A 24,930-nucleotide genomic window follows, 5' to 3' on the forward strand; every position below is an offset into this window, starting at 1 on the left:
CGGCGGAGGGTGGGCGGGGCGCTCCGGGCCGGGTGGGCGGTGGGCGCGTAGGCCGAGCTGGCCGGGTTGGCGCGCCCGGCTGGCCCTCCGGCCTGCGGTGGCTGAGGGTACGGCCGCCTGGCCACTTTCCCCAACGGGAGCGAAGGGGCGCCCGCAGAGGTGCGGGAGCCGCGCCAGGTGATCCGAGCTGGCCTCTGCCCTGCACTTTGTTCTGGGTCCTGACTCCTGAAGAGAAATAGGGAGTCATCCCCTTTTTTAATCAATCACTTATGCAGCGATCTAGGTTCCCTTTGATTCCCGCAACCTACCAGCGTGCTGGAGAGGGTGTATCTATCCTCAGCAGATGGGGAAACCAAGGTACAGCCTTGTTTGGGGTTTCCATGCTGCCGCTGAGGCTGGTGCTCTTTCCTCTTGCTCGACCAAGTTTCCTCTGTTGGCACAATACGTGCTCTTTAGGTCAGGGACCAAATCTACCTTGTACGCCTCTCCCCTCCCATTCCCGTGACTTGTTCCTAAGCAGGTTTTAGTGTTTGTTGAACTGAGGGAAAAGAGTTGTCGGGGCAGCGGTCCCACCCTCTTTGACCAGTTGGTGTTGCTGGTTACAGTTACCTAGTGGTCGTTGTGAAAGGTCTTATACTTGAGGAAAAGATGTACAGAGTAGCCTTTTCAGTTAAGAAAAAATATTTAGAGAACATAGCCAATGTCTTGAATACAGTTAGAAGTGGATTGTTAATATTCAGTCATAATCCCTATATAGAAATCAACCACTCTGTTCTTTTCTTAGATTATAGTGTAACTGAAATATAGTACAGGATAGGAAAGAAAAACAAGCGTTATTAATGTAGCAGGGAAAAACAAGGGCTTATCTAATAGGCCATTCTTTTCTATCATTAAAGAGGAAGCATTGGAAAGACTTACTAGAACAACGTTTTCTATAATTTTGCCTGGATTCATCTTGAGAAGTGCTGGGGGCATGAGAGAATAGTGATGTGTTAAGTGTTGACTATTCTATTATTTAACAAAAGTGCACATGGTTTCATTGTATGCATTCATCTTGAAACTCAGTTGGGTTTCAATTTTTATTTCCATGACTGTTACTAAGACTTTTTAAAAATTTACATTTTGTGTCTCGAATATGTATATGTTTAAAACATTATCTGCATAAATTTGTAAAACATCTCACAGCTTATTAGATAAAGGTCATGTGATATCTGAATGGACATTGGCAGAAGTCAAATGGGAGAGCAAAGACTTGGAGTCCAGAGACTTGGGTTCCTGGGTGCTCTTTGCTAACTCGGTGATATGGAGCAAATCGCTTAAATGTGACTAATTTATTTCCTCATCTATGCAGTCGAAGTAAGACTATTTTATAGTGTTGTTGCAAAAATTGATAAAATGCTGTGAAATCACGTGTAGTATTTTAAAGCTTACAAAAATAATGTTCTGTAAAATACAAAAAGTATTTTAATATTGGATCATCTTATTTTGTTAGGGATGCATTCATTATCCCTCACTTTGATAAGAAATCAAGAGCTGGAGATTATGACTTTTGCAGGGTCATGCTTCTGACCATAAGGCTAAGACTTGAACCTATTTGTTCTCATTTCAAATGACATTATATTTGAGTACTTGATGTGTGGTTTCTCTAGAGGTAGCAAAGAATTAGTTGTTCCCTTTTTTCCTTTTTTAAAAAATTGAAACATAATTGTGGGGTACAGGGTTGAATATCAATACCTATGTACCATATGTGATCAAATCAGGATAATTATTATCTTCATCATTACAAAATGTAATCATTCTTTGTGACTCTTTACCAGTTTCTCAGTAATTTTCTTTCCCCTCCCCTATCTCACCTCCAGTAACTACAGTTCTTCTCTCTTCTTTTGAAAGTTCAGCGAATTATTGTGATGTATCTTTCTTTCTTTCTTTTTTTAGCTCCCACTTAGGAGTGAGGACATGCAGTATTTCTCTTTCCAAGTCTGGCTTATTTCACTTAACATAATTTTCTCTAAGTTATCCATGTTGCTGTAAATGGCAGAATTTCATTCCATTTTATGGCAGAGTAGTATTGTGTATATATACCACATTTTCCTTATTGGTACTAATATATCTTTTTTGTGATAACTTTGAGAATCAACTTCTCAATTTTACAAAATATGTTGAAAATTATTGGTGGTATCAGATAATTGTTTGTTTATTTTTTGTTTTTTGGTGGCTGGCAGGTACAGGGATTATACCCTGGACCTAGGCGTTATAAACACCATGCTCTAACCAACTGAACTAACCCGCCAGTCCCTCATAATCTTTCTAATGAAAAAAAAATTTATAGTTTAAAAAGAGTATCTGGCGTTAATGCTCATAACCAGTTTAGTGCTCTGAATTTGAGCTTCCTTTTCTCACATGAATTACTGTGGAATCAATTACATGACTCAAATAGTAAGAACTAAACTGAATTATTTATCTTTAAATAAGACGGTAGTACACCAGGGGCATGAGTTTTAGAGATTATTTCCTGTTATAGAATGCTACATTGAAAATAATAGCAGGGGTAATACCTCAGTAAGTGTAAGGAAAATAGGTACTGCAAGTGGTGAAGATGGCCTGAATATATGCCTGTTTGTAGGCTTTGGGATTTGGCTTAAAATTATTAAGGATGACTCTGGAGCAAGATCTCCAGTCCTTACTATTTATGAACTGTGTGAGTTTGGGTAATTTGCTCTTTGTCTCCATTTTTTCATCTATAAAATAGAGATAACAATTACCTCAGAGGGTTATTGGGAGGATTGTATTCATTTTTAAAAACCACTTAACAGTGCTGTGCATACATAAGGACTGTCAGCTATTATTAATTTCATAACCCCAACTTCAAAATAACTTTCTACTTTTCTAACCCAGTCTAGACATTTTCACCTTTATAGTATGTTTTCTACTTTTATATCTGTAAAAAAAGGATTTCAAATGGTGGTGCCAAAGAATTGTTAAATCGTAATTGAAAGAGGATTGGAAGTTCTGACTCATGTAATCTGACAAGAGGTTAAGATAACTGGACAGTCTTACAGAAGCTTGGTGGTGGCTAGTCAACAAATGGATTAGCTTGACCAGCTGCTTTTTTGTCTGTGAAAATAACTTGGACTTCAGTGTTATGTTAGCAACAGATGCTTTGAGTAGAGGAAGAAAAACCATAATTGCCTTGGGTATGTAAGGCATACTGTTGGATACAGAAAACCACAGTATTATCTCCTCGAAATAGACAGAGGGATTTTGTTTATATCAAGTTTCTGGGACGCTTTTGTGAACAGGATGTGTGATGGACAGGTGGCTTTGTTTGGTACTCAAAACTTTTGAGTATGTCCTTAAGTGGTTTTAAGATAAAATTCCAAAGGTTTCTTTACCTGATGAAATGTGCATGTTCAAAGAAAACATTGAAACAGTTAAACGTGCACCTTTCTAGAATCTTGGAGCTTGGAATTTGATAGTTTAAGTTAAATTTTTGTACAGATCATTCACTCATAGGGACTGCTATTTCTAGGAAAGGTACTTAGTGCAGGAACAATAAAGGATGGAGAGGAAAGGGGAAGAGATCCCAGAGGAAGGAAGGCACCGGGAGCATACGTTGTCGGTTGTTTGCTCTTCCCCACTTTTTTCATGCATATTTTTTACTTCCTCCTTGGAAAGGGGTAGTAACAGGTGAGGCTTGTCTGTCCAAGACTGGACAAACCTAGATTGGGGAGATTGGACTAAGCAGGAAGAGTTTTAAAGCATGACAGTGTGCAGCAAGTAGCATATCTGCACTAGGTTTCCTTGTCCCAGTTTCCTCCTCTACCCTGGTATTTGCTTTTTTTTTTGTTTTGGGGGCTGGCCAGTAAGGGGATCAGAACCCTTGACCTTAGTGTTATCAGCACCGTGCTCTAACCAAGTGAGCTAATTGACCAGCCCTAGTATTTGCTATTCTTTGCCTTCATATCGTACCCTAGCGGTTCAAAGACCCCCACCATGTTCCAACATTACTCCTTCTCAGTCAAAAAATATTGTTTCCTGAGGAAAGGAAAGAGAAATGAAATTTGAATATTGTTTTGTATTCAGAATTGCATTGGATTACTTTAAACTCTCATAAACAGCTCTTAGATATGGAAAATGAAGTTTAGAGAGGTTAAGTGACTTGTTCAGCGTCACATAGCTAGCAAGTGGTACTCTGGACTTAAACCATGTCTTTCTTCACAGCCCAAAAGCTTTTTTTATTACTGCCCTTCTTGCCTGAATTCTTTGCCTTTAAATGGTGTGATTCAAGTAATTAAAACTTAAAATGTTAACAGGGATAAACCCCTATAAAGTAGTGGTTTTTTTTTTTAAGAAGCTAGTGAAAATAGTTTATAAATGGTATAGAACATGTTTTAAACAAAAACCTGGAATTTGGTCTATTTTGCTTCCCCAAATAAAATCACTATTTTTCTGTAGTCTGTATACAGTTGGCCCTCCATATTTGCAGGCTGTGCATCCGCGAATTTAACCAACCCTGGATCGAAAATATTCAGAGGAAAAAAAAAAAGAAAAATAACAATACAACAATAAAAAATAATACAAATAAAAAGCAATACAGTATGAGGATTATTTGCATAGCATTTACATTTTACATTATATAGGTATTATAAGTAATGTAGAGATGATTTAAAGTATATGGGAGGATGTGTATAGGTTATATGCAAATACTTTGCCATTTTATATAAGGAACTTGAGTGTCCATGGATTTTGGTATCCACAGGGTCCTGGAACCAGTTCCCTGTGGACACCAAGGGATGACTGTATATCTCCCTTCCTTCCAGCTTTCCTTTTTTTGAGGGAGAGTCTTAGCTTTCTAAAGTGGAGCTGTGAATAAGAAAGTATAAATGAACACCATACTGACATACTTATCACTATATTTAAATACAGATATCTTCATTTTTTTTTTAAACTTGGCAGTTTTAAAAAATTAGTGGGGGGCTGGCCCCGTGGCTCACTCGGGAGAGTGCGAGAGTGCGGTGCTGTTAGCGCCGGGGCTGCGGGTTCGGATCCTATATATGGATGACCAGTGCGCTCACTGGCTGAGCGTGGTGCAGACCACACCGTGCCGAGGGTTGTGATCCCCTTACCCGTAATAACTTCGTATAGCATACATTATACGAAGTTATACGATTGAATTTCTTAGGAATTCCATTTTTATCTTCTTACATCTGGTGTTAGTGGTGCCATAGCTATAGTCAACTGGTAAGACTCTGATTGTCTAGCTTACCAGCTGGATGGAGTTTTCTGGATTTTAACTCTTTGTCACGTAATTCAAAGGAGAGGTCTATAGTGTGGAGTGATTCAAGTGGCATCATTTCTGGTGCCAGCTAGGCATTTACTAGGAATGCTACATGCTAGTTTCATTGATCCCTTTGCTGTGGTTACAGGAACCCTGTGATTATTTCATATAGTCTCCCACAGTGTAATAAGCATAGGATAATGTAAAAGAAGAGGCTTTGGAGGCAACTTCCTGGACTTAAATTGTGACTGCCATTTGGTAGCTGTGTGCCTAAGGCAGTTTTCTTAACTTCTTGTACCTCCCCTTTCTTCAACCATAAAATATGAAGGCTAATATTACTTTTTATCTACTCCTTGTTAATAGCTTAGCACAGTACCAGGCACATAGAAAGTGCTCAATAAATATTAAGTGAATTGGCTGTAATAATAGTTTGACTCCTTAAACTGTAGATCCATTAGTGGTATTTGCAGTGGTTCTAGATTTGTGTATCTCAATCGTGTGGAATAGTAATGTAGAATTTGACTCAGAAATCCCCTTGTCTGAGTAGATGCTGGTGGGAAACCTGTATGTCAGAATGTTGTCTAATTATGACCACATGGACGTTGATGCCCTCTGATTAGGGTATAATGATTAAACCTGGGTAAAATGGTTTTCTGCCACTGGTTCTAAGAACAGGAAGTTTATGCATCATAACTTCAGGGGCTTGTGCCCTAGATAGTTTCAAGATAAATAGCACAAGTTAGCAGATTTTTTTAATTGTTGTTGGATGTAGCAAAATTAAGAGTCACATTTGAATTTGACATCCTTACATATATTAGGCTAAAACCAGTAGAACCATACCATTTCGAAATGGTGAACATGATCATGTTCTCAGACTCATAAGATAATATGCCTGTAGTAAGAATATGCCTGTAGTAAGAATTCTGTTGCTATTTTATCTGGCAGGGTGGTACATGTTACAACCTGTCAATCGGTTTGTTTGTTCTTATCTTGAAGTAAAATTGTAGTCCTTTTTGTGCCCTTAGATATTCTGACCTCCTTTTCATGAACCCCTGATCTTCACCTTATCAGGTAGTAGTACGGTGTAATAGTTCAGAGCACAGACTCAGGAATTAAACTGCCGTCGTTTGAATCCTGGCTCTGCTACATATTATTTCTGAGATTCTGGCAAGCTACTTAACCTCTCCATGCCTCAGCTTCTTCTTTGGAAAGTAGGGATACTAGTTGAGTATTTTTTATCCAAAATGCTTGGAACCAGAAATATTTCAGATTTTTAAAAAATTTTAGAAAATTTGCATTATACTTACTGTTTGAGCATCCCTTAACTGAAAATCCGTAATGCTCCAATGAGCATTTCCTTTGAGTATCTTATCAGCACTCAAAAAGTTTCAGATTTTGGAGCATTTTGGATTTCGGATTTTGGATCAGGGATTCTCAGCTTGTAATATTAAAACCTTACCTCATAAGATTCTTTAAAGGATTAAATGAATTAATAATATGTAAAGAACTTAAGATAGTGCTTGGCCCTTAAGAGTATAAAAGTGTTAGTTATTGTTCTTTTGCTCAGAGTCTATTGATTGTGCTTTTACTTCACATGATTGATAGTGATTATAAGCATAAAGCTTTGCTCTTTTGAAGAAAGTACCTCATGTCTTTTTTTTTTTTTTTTTCTTTTTTTGTGTCCGGCAACGGATCGCAACCCTCAGTGTCGCGCCCGTACCGGACCGGGACTGGCAACGGGATCGCAAACCTTGGTGCTGCACCCGCACCTCGCTCAGCCAGTGAGTGGGAACCGGTCTGTATGTGGGATCTGAACCCTCGGTGGAAGCGCCGCCGCGCTCCCAAGCGGTGCACTGTAGCAGTGCGCCACCGGGCCGGCCCAGGTACCTCATGTCTTGTACATCCCAGATTACTTTGATTCATTCCATGGGAATGGTTGCAGTTGTGCTTGGCTGGAGTATAAAACCCTTTTTCTTGTTGGTGTAGCAGTGTTCTCAGTCCAAATCAAAGTCAAGTAATTGAGAGGCTTAATTCTGATAAAGTGGTTCTTTTGGAGGTTTTGATAATTCTGCTGCATGACTGAAGGACAAATGACAGACTGTTCACACTTCCTCTCTAGTTGTATGTCCTATATATTTCACTGTGATCCAGCAGAACTGGCATTTGTCAAAGCATATCTTTAGACCTGCATCACCTAGAACTTCTAGTTGTGGTCACTTGAAGTCTTGCAAAATACAATTATCTAGATAATTGTGCTTTGGAAAAAGCTTCAGATAATTTATATTGCCTGTATGCATCTATGTTTATTTATCACTTATTCATCAATATATGGAAGGTAATGATAGACTTGAGGTCTAATGAAATCTGAGACCCTTTTAGGCATCCTTTCAGGTTGGTAGAATCCTGCGGAACAGATGAACATTGTCTTTGCCCTCCTTTAGAGATGAGTCTTTGATAATGAAAGAAATGAGACAAATATATGTCACAATGGCTTCATTCTATAAGTACTTTTTTGGAAGTTGTTTTAACAGTACTTGGGTATGTGTTTTAGAACTGTGGCAAAGAAAATGATAAATGTGAGGGCTCCCAGGTGGGAAGCAAGGCATATTAGAGAAACTTAGCAGGCTTCTACAGCTGGAGTACAGCAAGAGAGGATATTTGGTGTGAGTAGAAGCAGGCACGGTAGTTAATGGGCACATCATGCAGGGTCTTAGAGGTCATGTTGAAGATACTTGGTTTATCCAACAAGTGGTGGGAAGCTATTGAAGAATATTAAACAGGAACAGTGATTCTATCATATTACCATAGCTGCAGTATAGAGAACTGATTACTGGGGAGAAAGAATATCAGAGGTCAGTTAAGAAGTTTTGCTAGAGTATAGGTTGAGATATGATAGTGACTTGTACTAAGATAGTAGTAGTAATTCTAGAACTATTTAGGAGGTAACTAAAGAACCTTATGACTGCATGTAGAACACGAATTAGAGGAAAAGAAATGATGATGGCCAAGGTTTCTGGCCTTACAGCTAGCAATGCCATTTGCAGAGATAGAACACTAGAGAATGGCCTAGGTTTAGTGGGGGTGATTATGACATGTTGACTTTTGAAAGGCTTGTGAGATGTTCAAGTGGAAATTTCAAGTGGGCAGTTGTGTTAAGATGGTATAGAACTCAGAGAAGATGCCTCTAACAGCGTTGTATCTAATGGTGCTATTTGTGCACAGCTTACATCACATTCAGTGAAACTTCTGGGTCAACTTTTTACCAGTTATTTATGTTTCCATTTTAAAAGCTATTGATTAAATTTGTATATTAATCTCTATATACAACTATTCCCTGGCTCCTCCTGTCCTAGAGAAAACCTTGGCCTCATGTCACATATACAAGCAAAGGTTAAGTTTCAGAACTCAGCTCTTATAATCCTTTTTTTTTTTTTTTTTTTTTTGCAGCTGGCTGATATGGGGATCCAAACCCATGACCATGGTGTTATAAGGCTGTGCTCTAACCAACTGAGCTAACCAGCTAGCCCAGCTCTTAGAATTCTAATCCTTTAGTTTTTATAAGTTTTGGTGTTGGTGATAGTTTGTCTTAAATATTTTGATTACTTGTAACTTGTTTTCCAGTTCCACTGAGCTCTAAGTTCATTAGTTATTTTTATCTTCATGCCATTTCTACTCTAGTTCTAGCCAGTCCCCATGCTTGTGCAGACCAGAATGGCTGAAGCACTGGTCCCCTTTGTAATTTCTCAGCCCTCCCTGATGAACTTTCACTATTTTAGAATACTAAATATGGGTTCTTGATTACAGTCTTGCATTTGCTCATCCTCTCCACGATGGATTTAGAGGGCAGGTGGACTCAGAGCTTCTGGAGCCCTGGTCCTCAACAGTCTGCCTTTGGGAAACTTTTAGGATATTGCCCCCACCCCCTTCCATTTTTTCCCCCTTGTAAGCTTAGAAAAGCTTAGGAGAGAGGCAGTACTTTATCTGCATTAGTTACCAAAGTCGAATTGGCTGCTTTAGGTTTCTGACTCTTACTGAACTAAATGGTGCTGCTTCTGTAGCCATATTTACTAATGCATTTGGTAGCTTTGAAAATATCGGTGACCTTAAATGCTGGGGCTCCAAGCCCTGAACAGCCAGTTTGTCCATCTCGTATAACTTCGTATAATGTATGCTATACGAAGTTATTACGCCTAGCGGTTCAAAGACCCCCACCATGTTCCAACATTACTCCTTCTCAGTCAAAAAATATTGTTTCCTGAGGAAAGGAAAGAGAAATGAAATTTGAATATTGTTTTGTATTCAGAATTGCATTGGATTACTTTAAACTCTCATAAACAGCTCTTAGATATGGAAAATGAAGTTTAGAGAGGTGAACGTCTTCTCTAATCAAAAACATAAATGAGCAGGGTAAATTTTTGAGGAGAGACGTATATTTGTCACTTTTGTTATGGTATTAGAAGGATCCCAGAGGAGTGTGCTACTTATATACCGATTTTTTTTTGAGTTGGTAATTTTATATTTATTATGTTTCAGTTTCTAGAGGTAATATTTATATAAATTAAAATTGAGAAATTAATGAAATTCTAGTAGAGGAACTTCATTGTAACATTTTACCTTATATCCACATACATGTATTATAATTCAAGAATTTAGCATAAAATGAGCACTTAAAGAAATTCTGGGCTTCCAAGGAAAATGTTCAGGAAGCTTTTAGATTGTTTATTTTTAATAGCAAATTAATAAGATCAATAGAGGATCTCTGCCTTATCTCTACTCTTAATAAGATATGGATTATTTGGACAGTATTTTCCTTTATACTCGCTTCTAGCCACATGTGGTTTTGAGCACTTGAAATGTGGCTGTTAGAACTGAGATATGCTGTAAATGTAAAATATGAATACACACTGAGTTTTGAAGATTTAGTACCAAAAAAAAGAAGTGAAAGAAATTCACTAATAATTGTTAAATATCGACTACATGTTGAAATGATGATATTTTGAATCTGTTGGGTTAAGTTAAATATTAAAGTTAATTTCACTCTTTTATCTTTTACTTTTTTGATATGACTGCTGTTGGCTTATTACTTTATTTCTATTGGACAGTGCTGCTCTAAGGACAACAACAATGTTGCAGTTGGTAAAGGCTTTATTCTGACCTCTAACACCACTATTAGAACAGAGACTATTAACTTTAAGCACGTGGTTAACTCTTAAAGATATAGAGGACTTAGCTTGAAGAACTGATAAAAATTAGAGCATTTAGATGTCTTTTGACTATACTCAGTAAATAACAAAGCTTTAAAAAGGTAGGCTTCTTAAAATCTTTGGGCCTCAGAGCTTACCTGGTTGGGGCAATATACTACAGCTATCTCGAGAGTTTTCAGAATTTCTCACATGCAAAGTTTGCTACTAAACCTAGACAAAATAAAATAAATAAATGTGGAAAGTTAGGGAGATTTTCTTTTTCCTCTGACCCAGATTTGTCTTTTTTACGTACCAGTGTTTCACTTTTTCTGTGAAGTTTCTTTCAGTTTTTATTGAACTCATATAAATCATGATGATTGAGATTTTGTTATTGGGTTGAATTCATTGCGCTTGGCTTTTTTTTCTTTTTCTTTTTTTTTTTTTTTTTTTTTTTTTTTTAAATCTTTAACTTTTATTCTGAAATAATTTCCAACCTACAGAAAAAGTTACAAGAATAGTGCAAAGAACTTGGCTTCTCTTTTTCGTAGGATAAGATCTCTTCCAGAAGACTCCTCCACCCTGTTCTGGTAGAGTATTATCATTACCTTGAAGTTCACTTCATATGCCTAGCAGTGGAGAAAGCTTAAATTCAAACTGTGATTCTGTACTGTGAAAATTCCAGCAGTTTTCTGTATCGTTGAAAACTCTCAGCAAACTAAATGTTTTAAGAATTTATAATTTATTGCATGGATGTATTCTGTATTGGTTGGGTTCAGAGGCACTATTCCAAAGTGGTTAAGAGCATGGGCTTTGGAGATAGACCGAGCATAATCTTTACTGTAATCTAATTTGCCAAAGTCACTTTGGGCAACTGGTTGAATCTCCATTTTCTCATCTATAGAATATGGATGTAACCCTGCCATTATGAGGGATAGAAGGGGAGATAGATACAGTCTTTTAGCCAGAAAGAGCCCAATCTTATTAATTGAAGTCTCTTATAAAGAGTCTGAGGATTGTGCAGAACTGTTTTTACTGTTCAATTGGGTTGCTTTAAAATAGGTAGCCTATCTTGGATGAGTACTTGAAAGGTTCTTCTCTCTTAAGTCATCTGATCTCATTTTCTACATCTCTGTACCACCCCTCCAACTGGACCCACCTCTCCCCCACACCCTGGCTGCATTCTGCTATACTGCTGCTGTCTTTGTATTCAAATCTTGGTGCACCAGTTTCTGGGAAGAGCCCTGGCAAGATAAACAGCTGACTCTTGGTGTCATTGGTCTTCTTTCATAGCGTAACTTCATTGTGTTATTATAAATAAAATCAATGTGAGGATGGGAAGAAATAGTGTACGTAAGTGAATACAACAGGGAACCCTTAGCCCCAGGGATGATGCCTCCGTATCTCCAGGGATTATTGTGAGAACTAAATGAGAACTGTTGTAATTATTTTAAATTTTTCACTGCTATAATGCTTTGTGAACATTTGTATAAAATGTTATCCCCTTTCAGATTATTTCCTGAGCACTTTATATGTAATCTTTTATCAATATTTGATAATATTTTGAGGAGAACCTTTATCCTACAAAATCTTATGGGTTTTATTAAAATATTTAAGCTTGTAGGTGCTCATAGAAACAAATCATATGCTTCTGGGAGAATTAAAAGGTAAAAGTACTTGCATTTGATTTTTACTGAGAATATAAGTACCTTGTTTGGTTTTTGCTATTGCTATGCGTGAAGAGTTTGACAACTAGACCTGTGCTGTCTAAAAGGACATCACTGGTTATGTGTGGCTATGTAAAGTGAAATTAATTAAAGTTGAAAAAAAAATAAATTTAGTTCCTCAGTTGTGCTAGCCACATTTCAAGACCTCATTAACTTTAATGTGGCTAGTGGCTACCATATTGGACAGCACATATATAACATTTCCATCATAACAGAAAATTTTAGTTGAACAGCACTGAACTAGAGAGTATGAGAAAATTAAATAACCACATGTTCTATTTAAATAGGAAACATATCAAAGTCTGGGATATTTGCTACTAAAATTGTTTACCTTATTTATTATAGTTCTATATAGTATCTATAAGTATTGCAGTAAATGTTGTCATTCTAGGTACAAATTTCTTATCTAGTTTCATATTCCTAAAATATGTTTTTCATTTTTATAAATAAATAAAATGTTGATGAATTTCAGTGTCTCCTTGCTTTTATCCCTTATATCCTGATGTTGTACTAGAAGTTTCCATTTGTTTTTGCAACATTTAAGGATTTGGCTCTATTCCATTGCCATGGTCTTATGACCTAAAAAAATACTGTTGATGTTAAATAAGACTAATCATTTTCCATCTGAAAGGTATTATGTCGATTAAGTTGTATACAAAGAATAGAAGGGTTTAAAACAGTACAAATACATACCCCATCTCTTGTAATTATGAGCCTTTGGAAATTTTGAACAATGAGAAGCTTTATGTTGCTCTTATTTATCATACAGTATACTGTGGCATAAAATTTGCTTAGAGAATGATGGTTATGAGGTTTATAATTATCTTTCATTAAAATATAATTTAATTTTTTTAATTCTAGGAAGCTCTGCAAAGGATCATTTCAACACTGGCAAATAAAAATGATGAAATTCAGAACTTTATAGATACATTAAATCATACACTAAAAGGAGTTCAGGTATGAATCTTTTTTATTAAAAAATTTGTGTAAATATATCACAGTGAATGATTGTTGAGTCATATTTGAAGTATTAATATACTCCGTCAACTCTAAGTTGTATACTAATGGAGGTGAGAGCAGGATTTTTAAATGGCTGATAGAGTAAAAATGCCTTCCTTGCTGTTCTTGCATTCTCCATGGAAAAATCAAATAGCAAGGGAGAAGGAAAACTGGAGTAGTAGTTACTAGTGAATATTATAGTGCTCACTTTTGTCTTTTTCCATTTGATGTTTTTCTTTTCTAGTTCTAATTAGAGCAAGTTGTACCTTTTCAAAAGTACTTTTACAGTAAATAGTGGAATGAAAATGTAGATGGTAAGAGGTTTACTAGTAGAAGTAGATGAAAGGAAAACATGAAAGTAAAAGGTAAAGTGCCCAGTGAGGAGGGAGAGAAATACTTAAGGAAATGGTCTCAGGAGAATCCATGCTGTAAGTAATCAAACGTTGTTTGTGGTAGGGAACTAGAGATAATCTGATGATTCCTAGAAACATGCTGCCCACTAGGACTGAATCTAGAAGAAATAGAAAATCTGAAGAAATCAATAATGAGTAAAGAGACTGAATCAGTAATAAAGTCTCCAATCAAAGAAAAACTCAGAACATTATGGCTTCACTGCTGAATTCTACCCAACATTTAAAGAACTAATATCAATCCTTCTCAGACTCTTCCAAGAAACTGAAGAGAAGAGAGTACTTCAAACTCATTTTTACAAGGCCATCATTACCTTGATACCAATGGCATACAAGGACACTACGAGATAAGAAAACTACCGTCCATTATTCCTGATGAACATAGATGCAAAAATCCTTAATAAAATACCAGCAAACCAAATTCAGTGGTACATTAAAAAGATCATTCATTATGACCAAGTGTGATTTAGCCTGGGAAGGATGGTTCAACATACATAAATCAATAAATTTGATACACTGTATTAACAAAATGAAAGACAAAAACCACATGATTATCTCAGTAGATGTAGAAAAAAATTGACAAAATTCAACATTTTTTTGTGATTAAAAACTCTCAACAAATTAGGTATAGAAGGAATGTACCTGAACACAGTAAAGGCCATATATGACCAGCCCACTGGTAACATCATACTCAGTGAAGAAAAGTTGAAAGCTTTCTCTCTCAGATCAGGAACAAGACAAGGATGCTTACTCTTACTACTTCTATTCAACATAGTACTGGAAGTCCTAGACAGACCAATTAATTAGGCAAGAAAAAATAAAAGGCATCCAAATAGGAAAGGAAGGATGAAGTTGTCTGTTTGCTGATGACTGGTCTTGTATAGTCATGTGTCAGTTAAAGGCAAGGATACGTTCTCAGAAATGCGTGATTAGGTGATTTCATCATTGTGTGAACATTATACAGCATACTTACACAAACCTAGATGGTATATAACCTGTTGCTCCTAGTCTGTAAACCTGTACAGCATGTTACTGTCCTGAATAGTGTAGGCAGTTGTAACATAATGGATAGAATTTGTGTATCTCAACATAGAAAAGATACAACAAAAATACAGTATAAAAGATAAAAATGGTACACCTGTATAGGGCACTTACCATAAATGGAGCTTGCATGACTGGAAGTTTCTCTGAGTAAGACAGTTAGTGAATAATGACTGAATGTGAAGGCCTAGGACAATATTGAACACTATTGTCGACTTTATAAACCTTGTACACTTAGTCTACTCTTTAAAAAAAAAAGTGATTATGTTATGACATTCTGATGGCTACAGTGTCACTAGGTGATGTAGGAATTTTTCAGCTTCATTATAATTTATGGAAACACCATAGTATATGCAATTTGTCATTGACTGAAATGTAGTTATGCAGTGTATGAATGTATATAGGAAACTCCGAAGACTCTACCAAAACTATTAGAACTGATAAATGAATTCATTAAAGCTGCAGGATATAAAACCAACACACAAAAGTCAGTAGCACTTCTACACACTAACAATGAACTATCTAAAAAAGAAATTAAGAAAACAATCCCACTTTCTATAGCATCCAAAAAAAAAATTAGGAGTAAATTTTTTTATTTTTATTTATTTATTTATTTTTGCTGCTGACTGGTACAGGGATCTGAACCTGAGACCTTGGGGCTATAAAACTCTGCTCTAGCCTACTGAGCTAATCAGCCAGTCTTATTAAGAGTAGATTTAACTAAGGAAGTGAAAGATCTATGGATATGTAAAGAAAACTATAAAACATTGATGAAAAGTTGAAGTCATAAATAAATGGAAAGATATCCCATTTTCATGGATTGGAAGGCTTAATACTGTTAAAATCTTTATACTAAAAACAATCTACAGATTGAATGCAATCCCTATAAAATTCTAATGTCATTTTTCACAAAAATAGAAAATCCTAAGATCTGTATGGAATTGCAGAAGACCCCAAATAGCCAAACCAATCTTGAGCAAAAAGAACAGCTGGAGGTATCATACTCCTTGATTTCAAAATATCTTATAAAACTATTGTAATCAAAACAGCATGGTACTGGCCTAAAAACAAACACATCAACTGGTGGAACAGGACAGAAAGCCCAGAAATAAACTCATACATTTAAGGCCAATTGATTTTTGACAAAGGTACAAGGACACTGTGGGGAGAGGATTGTCTCTTCAATAAATGGTATTGTGAGAACTAGATATCCACGTGTAGAATCATGATATCACCTCACACCTGTTAGAATGGCTACTATCAAGGACTGAAGATAACAAGTTTTGGTGAGGATGTGGAGAAAAGGGAACCCTGGTACACTGTTGGTGGAAATGTAAATTAGTACAAACATTTTGGGTAACATTATGGATGTTCTTCAAAAAACTAAAAATAGAATTACCATATGATCTTGCAATTCTACTTCTAGGTATATATATCCAGAGGGATTGACATTAGTATGTTAAAGAGATATCTCCACTACCATGTTCATTGCTGCATTATTCACAATAGCTAAGATATGGAAGCAGCCTAAGTGCCCATCAGTGGATGAATTGATAAAATTTGGTATATATACACAATAGAATACAGACTTTAAAAAGAAAGGAATTCTGTCATTCTCGACAAAGTGATTGAACCTGGAAGACATTATGCTAAGTGAAAGAAGCCAGGCTTAGAAAAACAGATATTACATGATCTCATTTGTGTGTGGAATCTAGAAAAGTTGAACTCACAGAAGCAGAGAGTTGAATGGAGGTTACCAGAGGCTGGGGGGTGGGGGTAAGGACATATGGGGAAAGGGATTATGTTGGTTAAAGGATACAAAGTTTCGGTTAGGAGGAATATGTTCTAGAGATCTGTTGTATAGTGACCATTGTTAATGATAATGTATATTTCAAAATTGCTAAAACAGATTTTAAACGTTTTCACCACAAAAAAAGATAGGTAGGTGAGGTGATAGATATGTTAATTAGCTTGATTTAATCTTTCTATAGTGTGTACATATATCAAAATATCATATTGTATCCCATAAATACATGCAGTTTTTATTTGTCAGTTAAAAATAAAATAAGTTTTTAAAAAACATAATCTGGTGATGCTTTTCCATGAATGTGCCTCAGTGAATATAGGGTCATTTCTTTGTGTAACAAGCATGGAAGATTTGTAGACAATAAATCCTTTTTTTATGTAATAAGAAAGGTTATTTGTTTGTTTTAACCTAGGTAATTGCTTGTTTCTTGGCCTGTTAAATAATAGTCTCATAGTCTTTATATTTCTTTATTTCCGAATTTGCTGTAATTGAAGTTAGTTGATTATGATCCTCATCATTTTAACCATCTTTCTTGAATTGTTTTATTGGAAAATTTGGTGAATCGACTTCCTTTAAATAAGCAAAAATAGTGATTCTAAAACTCTTCATCTGTGGACAGCAAAATCATCACATTTGACATCTGGAAAAAAAGACTTTAAGATAGAGCCAGATCAAACTATTCTTCCGATTGACACATTATTACAATTCTACCTTAGATTCCAGGGGAAAAAAAAATTGAGGGGGAATTGAACTACACCCTTGTTTTATAGATGGGGGCATAACTACACCCTTGTTACTGTAGTAGTCAAGAAACAGAAAGAATGTTCAACTGGTGATTGAGAGGAAAAGATTAATCCAATTTCTTTTTATAGTTGAATAAACTGTGGTCCAGGAGTTTAGGTGGCCATACAAGTTTAGGTTCACACTGTTACTGAATGGTTAATGTGGGGATTTGAGTTAGGTCTTCTGCCTTCCAGACTGCACGTTCCTTCTTCTGCAGCTTGTTCTTAGCACTATAAATAAACTAGTAAAATGATAAACACCACTTTGGGTGAGACTCCAGTGAGATGAGATGTGTGGTTTTTATAAAAAATTTTTATTGTAAGCAAAAGTTTGTACATAAGGTATTACTGTAGATTGTATATATTATTAGTTCTCTTAATCAGTGCCAATTTGCTTCTCATAACTTAATAATTCATCTGAGTTGAAAAATGCCTTAACAGAATTTCTTCTGTTGCATAATTGTTGTAGGTGTGGATATTGCTTATTGAGGGATTTCACAAGTATTTAAAGTTATTTCTTGTTGAAATAGCAGCATTAATGAGACTGAGGAACTCTGGAAGTCAGGAGATTTTAAATGCATTATTGACTATGCTGGTCGTAACTACTTGTGTGTCTATGGGCAATCACTTATCAGTATTTTAATTCGTAAAATGTAGAAGTTCGACTACAAATTCTAGTCATTAGGTGATTTCTGATGTTCTTCATAGCACCAAAATTCAATATTTGATAAATCTGTAGGATCCAGTAAGGAATTGCTTAGTCTTTTAAGTTCTGTGTAACTTATGTAAATGAAGTGTTTTAGGGAACCTGAAAGATTTTAAAATTTACACAAAATCAGCCTCATCCCTCTGTGCCCAAACTGTTCCTCAGAGTGACTGAGTTAAAATCTCTGCAGTATTTTATGAAAAGGTCTCACCAGTGATTCTGATATACACTGGTTAAGAACCACCAGGTTAGGGTTTGCTTTAGAGCCTAAAGGTCTGGACGAAGTTGAGAACCTTAGAACAATCTTTCACATTGTTCTGTGGAAACAATATTATAAAAGTTGAAGAGAGAGTATGGGCTAGTCCATAAAAGACAGCTTATTAACTCATAACATAGCTGAAATAATACTGTTAGTATAGTTGGTTAGTGCCCAGCCTTGTTAACACTAAGGTGAAGGGTTATGATACCTGTACCAGCCAGCCGCCAAAAAAAAAAAAACTTAAAGCCTTAAGACAAATATTAGAATTTTGTTATTTTAGGCTAATATCATTATAATATAAATAATCTATTATTTAGTATACATCTTAGTTTTAAAATGTTTGATAGCTCTTCAATAAAGTCATTGTTTGTTTTGTTTTTTAAACAGGAAAAGTCTTCTAACATACTTTCAGAGTTAGATGAAGAATTTGATAGTTTATACTCTATATTGGATGAGGTGAAAGAGAGTATGATTAACACTATCAAGCAGGAACAAGTCCGTAAATCACAGGAGTTAAAGGTGAGATCATAGAACTATCATAGAAATTTTAGTCTATTTAATGCTTGATTTATTGAAAACAAAAATAAGTGAATTTCTGAGTATGACTACCTTTACCTTGTAGAAGAATTGTTCTTAATTTTGTCTTGCCAAATATCTTTTTAAATTGCAGTAAAAAAATATAAAATTTACACTCAAACATTTTTAAGTATACAATTTAGTAGTGTTTAATATATTCACATTGTTGTGTAACAGATCTCTAGAACTTTTTCATCATATAAAACTGAAACTCTATACCCCTTGAACTACTCCTCTTCATTTCCTCCTCCTGCTAGCCCCTGTCAGTCGTCATACTATTTTCTGTTTCCATGATTTAGACTACTGTTGTTATCTTGTATGTGGAATTCTTTTGTCTTTTTTTGACTGTTTTATTTCATTCAGCCTAATGTCCTCAAGGTTCATTCATGTTGTAGCATGTGCCAGGATTTTCTCTGTTTTGTGTGTGTGGCTGAGTAATATTCCAATTATGTATATATCACGTTTTCTTTATCCATTCATCTGTCTATGGACATTTGGGCTGCTTCCACCTCTTGGGTATTGTGAATAATGTTGCAATGAATATGGCTAAGTAAATATCTCTTTGATATCCCTTTTTCGGTTCTTTTGGGTATATACCCAGAAGTAGAATTGCTAGATCATATAGTAATTCTCTTTTTAGTTTCTGAGGAACTGCCATACTGTTTTTCATAGCAGCTGCACCATTTTAAATTCCTACCAGTAGTGCACAAGAGTTCCAATTTCTCCATATCCTTGCCAACAATTATTTTCTGGTTTTTTTTTTTTTTTTTTTTTTTTTGGGGGGGGGGGGGGGGTTGATAGTGGCCATTATAATGGGTGCGAGGTAGTTTTTTATTATGGTTTTGATTTGCAATTCTAGTGATAGTCTCTAATGACTAGTGATACTGAGCATTTTTTCAAATGCCTGTAGTCATCTGTGTATTTTCTTTGGAGAAATGTCTATTCAGGTTGTTTGCCCATCTTTTATTTGGTTTACTTGTTTTTTGTTGTTGAGTTATAGGAGGAGTGCTTTATACATTTTGAATATTAACCCCTTGTCAGATATGTAATTTGCAGTTATTTTCTCTTGTTCTGTAGGTTGCCTTTTTTCATTTTTGGTTTTTTCCTTTAATATGGAGAAGTTTTTAAGTTTCATGTAGTCCCATTTGACTATTTTGTTTTTGTTCTCATATGCAAGAAATAATTGCCAAACAATATTATGAAGCTCTTCCACCTAGGAGTTTTAATAGTTTTAGGGCTTCCATTTAGTTCTTTATTTTTAGTTAATTTTTGCTTATAGTGTAAAGTAAGGGTTCTACTCTATTCTTTTGCATGTGGCTATTCAGTTTTCCCATCACCATTGGTTGAAGAGGCTGTCCTTTCCCCATTGTGTGGTCTTGGCACCATTGTTAAATATCATTTGATCATATATGTGAGGGTTTATTTCTGGCTTCTCTGTTCTATTCCATTGGGTCTATGTGTCTATCTGTATGCCATTACCATGCTGTTTTGATTACTGTAGCTTTGTAATATGTTTTGAAATCAGGACATGTTGAGGCCTTTAACTTTGTTCTTTTTCAAAATTGTTTTGACAATTCAGGGTCCCTTGAGATTCCATATGAATTTTAGAACTTTTTTCTATTTCTGCAAAAAAAAATCACTGGATTTTGATAGGGATTGCATTGAATTTGTAGATTGCTTTGGGCAGTATGGGCATCAGCAAGCAATGTTTTGTAGTTTACAGTGTATCGGGTTTTTTGCCTCCTTTAAATTTACTCTAAAGTATTTTATTCTTTTTGATGCTATTATAAATGAGTTTGTTTTCTTAATTTCCTTCTTAGATTGTTCGTCATTGGTATATAGAAATGCAGCTGATTTTTGTGTGTTGATTTTGATTATAGATATCTTTGAGAGTCTGAAAGCTATGGAGGAATACAGATGTTCTCTTTCTCTCTTAGACACACATTACACACACATAATTTCCAAGGATCAAATACCCTTTCAAATTTCCAAAAAATTCCAAGGTTGAGGTTTGTTGTTTATATTTGGGAGTGAGGTTTTTATTTCTTAAATCATTAAAAGATTATTTACTTAATCATAAGGTTTTTGTAGATTTCAATAAATAAGAAATTTATTAATTTAAAAAACAAATAACACTGGAGAAGAAAGGAAAACTGAGCTTCTTAAGATGTAACCCACAACTCATGCTGTGCAGATTTCTGTTCTTATGTCTGGAACCCAGATCCTTCTTCACAGCACCAGTTTGGAAGTCCTTTAAGCATCCATTTGCTTGATCTCCAACCTCCTTTTCTCCCTCCCCATACTTTTACTGTGCCAGAGCATCTCTAATTGTCTTCATTTACCACCAGACAACATTTCTGTCACCCTAGCCCATACCACATATTAAATATGCCACCAAAGTGGCCATAAGTCGTATTTTTTCCTCCTATTTTTCCCCACTTCCCATCAGATGACAAAAATCTCATGCATTTCTGCATCATCTTAATTTTATCAACCCTCTTTAACCATATCTGGGTAACTTATACTCCAATGCTCCTGATAGTATTTTCCTGTTCGCTTACCTCTAATTTCCAAATACCTGGTTGATGTCTGTTTTTTGTTGCAATCTTCTTTTGCTTAAATGTGTGTGCACAGTTTGTGTTTTTGGCACTGTTATAGAGGAACTAGAAGCAGCCAATAGACACATTTTTTAAAACATGAAATTCTCTAGATAAAAGTAAACTGTTGTCAGCATCCATCTTTAGAGGAGGAGCTTTGCCATTTAGGTTTAGAAAAATACTTCCTATTTGTCCCATATTTTTTGTGTATCTTATTATATTGCTAGCTTTTAATTAATGGCAGTTGACTAACTAGCTTTTCTTAGGTCTTTTTCTCTAGTCTCTGTTTCCTCAAAATTGATATACATTAGATAAGAATGTCTTATAATAATGACTTTAAAAAGCATTGTTAGGAATTGAACTCATAATTATTCTACTACATTGGACTTAAAAATATTTTTTTTATTTTACTTCTCAATATACATTGTAGTTGATTTTCATGCCCCTTTACCTTTTCTTCCCCCCCTCCCCACCCCATCATATCTGTTCACTTGACTTAAATAGTTCAAGGAAATTTTGTGGTTATTCTGTCTTCTCCCACCTCCTTTATTTGTTTGTGTGTTTATTTTTAGCTCACACAAATAAGTGAGAACATGTGGTATTTCTCTTTCTGTGCCTGACTTGTTTCGCTTGATATAATTTTCTCTAAGTCCATCCATGTTGTTGTGAATGGTAGTATTTCATCCTTTTTTATAGCAGAGTAGTATTCCATCGTGTAGATATACCACAGTTTCCTTATCGAGTCATCAGATGATGGACATTTGGGCTGGTTCCAACTCTTGGCTATTGTAAAGAGAGCTGCAGTAAACATTGGAGTACAGGTATTCCTTCGTCATGATAATTTCCATTCCTCTGGATATATTCCCAGCAGTGGAATAGCTGGGTCATATGGTGGATCTGTCTGTAATTGTTTAAGGAACCTCTATACCATTTTCCATAAAGGCTGTACCATTTTGCAGCCCCACTAACAGTGTATGAGAGTTCCGTTTTCTCCAAAACCTCTCCAGCACTTATCCTTTTCTGTCTTTTGGATGTCAGCCATCCTAACTGGAGTGAGATGGTATCTGGTCTTGATTTGCATTTCCCAGATGCTGAGTGAGGTTGAGCATTTTTTCATGTGTCTGTTGGCCATTCATATATCCTCCTTTGAGAAACGCTTATTCAGCTCCTTTGCCCATTTTTTAATTGGGTTGTTTTTTTCTTGTAAAGTTGTTTGAGTTCCTCGTATATTCTGGATATTAATCCTTTGTCAGATGTATATTTTGCAAATATGTTCTCCCACTCTGGTTGTCTTTTTACTCTGTTGATTGTTTCTTTTGCTGTGCAGAAGCTTTTTAGTTTGACATAATCCCATTTGTTTATTTTTCCTTTGGTTGCCTGTGCTTTGGGGTCCTTTTCATGAAGTCTGTACCACTCCTACTTCCTGGAGTGTTTCCCCTATGTTTTCTTTAAGGAGTTTTATTGTTTCAGGGTGTATATTTAATTCTTTAATCAATTTTGAGTTGATTTTGGTACATGGTGAAAGGTACTGGTCTAGTTTCATTCTCCTACATATGAGTATCCAGTATTCCCAGCAGCACTTGTTGAAAAGGCAGTCTCCTCTCCAGTATGTAGATTTGCTGTGTTTGCCAAAGATCAGATGGCTGTAGGCATATGGATTGATTTCTGGGTTCTCTGTTCTATTCCATTGATCTGTGTGTCTATTTTTATGCCAGTACCATGCTGTTTTGGTTATTTTAGCTTTGTCATATAGTTTAAAGTCAGGTAGTGTTATGCCTCCAGCTTTATTTTTTTTGCTCTGGATTGCTTTGGCTATGTGTGGTCTTTTGTTGATCCATATAAATGTTTGGATAGCTTTTTCCATTCTCAGAGGAAAATGTCATTGGAATTTTGATGAGGATTGCTTTGAATCTGTAGATCACTTTGTATAATATGGACATTTTCACAATGTTAATTCTTCTGATCCAAGAGCATGGGATATCTTTCCATATTCTTTAATTTCTCTCAACAATGGTTTGTAGTTCTCTTCGTAGTAATTTTTCCACATACTTGGTCAGCTTTATTCCTAAGTATTTTATTTTTTTGGTGGCTATTGTAAATGGGCTAACTTTCTTGATTTCTTTTTCTGCATGTTCACTGTTGGAGTATAGAAATGCTACTGATTTTTGTGTGTTGATTTTGTATCCCGCAACTTTGCTGAAATCATTTATCAACTCTAGGAGTTTTTTTTATAGAGGCTTTAGGCGGTTCAACATATAGGATCATATCATCCACTAACAGGGACAGTTTGACCTCATCCTTTCCAATCTGGATGCCTTTTATTTCCTTCTCTTCTTTGATTTCTCTGTCTAGTACTTCCACCACTGTGTTGAATAGGAGTGGTGAGCGTGGGCATCCTTGTCTAGTTCCTGTTTTTATGGGAAAAGCTTTCAACTTTTCCCTATTTAGGATGAAATTGGCAGTGAGTTTATCGTATATGGCTTTAATTATGTTGAGATACTTTCTGTCTATGCCTAACTTGTAGAGAGTCTTTATCATGAAAGAATGTTGAATTTTGTCAAATGCTTTTTCAGCGTCTATAGAGATGATCATGTAGTTTTTGTCTTTGCTTTTATTGATGTGGTGTATCACATTTATTGATTTGCATTTGTCGAACCAACCTTGCATCCCTGGGATGAATCCCACTTGATCATGGTGTATAATTTTGTGTATGTGTTGCTGTATTCTGTTAGCTAGTATTTTATTGAGGATTTTTGCATCTATATTCACAAAGGATATTGGCCACTAATTTTCTATTTTTGAAAACTATTTTGTCTGGCATCTTCGTCTGGTTTCAGTGTCAGGGTGATGTTTGCCTCATAGAATGAGTGGGAGAATGGCCTCTCTTTCAATCTTTTGGAATAGTTTGTAGAGAATTGGTATTAGTTCCTCTTTGAAGGTTTGGTAGAACTCTGCAGTGAACCCATCCAGTCATGGGCTTTTCTTTGTTGGGTGCCTTCTGATAACAGCTTCAATCTCTTTTATTGTTATTGGTCTGTTTAGATTTTCTATATCTTATTGGCTCTGTTTTGGTAGTTTGTATGCATCTAGAAATTTATCCATTTCCTTCAGATTTTCAAATTGGTTGGCATATAGTTATTTGTAGTAGTCTCTAATGATTCCTTGTATTTCTGAGGTACCAGTTGTAATACCACCTTTTTCATTTCTAATTTTTGTTTTTTGGGTCTTCTTTCTTCTCTTTTCTTAGTTAATCTTGCTAAAGGTTTGTTGATTTTATTTATCTTTTCAAAAAAAAAAAACTTTTTGTTTCATTGATCTTTTGTACTGTTTTTCGGGTTTCTATTTCATTTAATTCTGCTCTGATCTTAATTCTTTCTTTCTGTCTACTAACTTTAGGTTTGGATTGTTCTTGTTTTTCTAGATCTTTAAGATGAAGAGTTAGGTTGTTTATTTGCCATCTTTCCATTCTTCTGAAGTAAGTATTTAATGCAATAAATTTCCCCCTTAGTACTGCTTTTGCAGTATCCCACAGGTTTTGGTATGATGTGTCATTATTTTCATTAGTTTC

The 24,930-nt window shown here is 35.6% G+C and overlaps 1 protein-coding gene across 1 annotated transcript in view; it reads left to right on the forward strand.

The window, feature by feature from the left end:
• The window catches only part of FSD1L (fibronectin type III and SPRY domain containing 1-like), an 81,504-nt gene that overhangs the window by 1,059 nt on the left and 55,515 nt on the right, over positions 1 to 24,930 (forward strand). Inside the window, exons 2-3 of the mRNA XM_008589485.1 lie at positions 13,047 to 13,142; positions 18,577 to 18,708. Of these exons, the coding sequence (XP_008587707.1) occupies positions 13,047 to 13,142; positions 18,577 to 18,708 (228 nt within the window). The remainder of the gene's footprint in view (positions 1 to 13,046; positions 13,143 to 18,576; positions 18,709 to 24,930) is intronic.

This window comes from Galeopterus variegatus, unplaced genomic scaffold, assembly GCF_000696425.1.
Source record: "Galeopterus variegatus unplaced genomic scaffold, G_variegatus-3.0.2 Scaffold5468, whole genome shotgun sequence".
Lineage (NCBI taxonomy): Eukaryota > Metazoa > Chordata > Mammalia > Dermoptera > Cynocephalidae > Galeopterus > Galeopterus variegatus.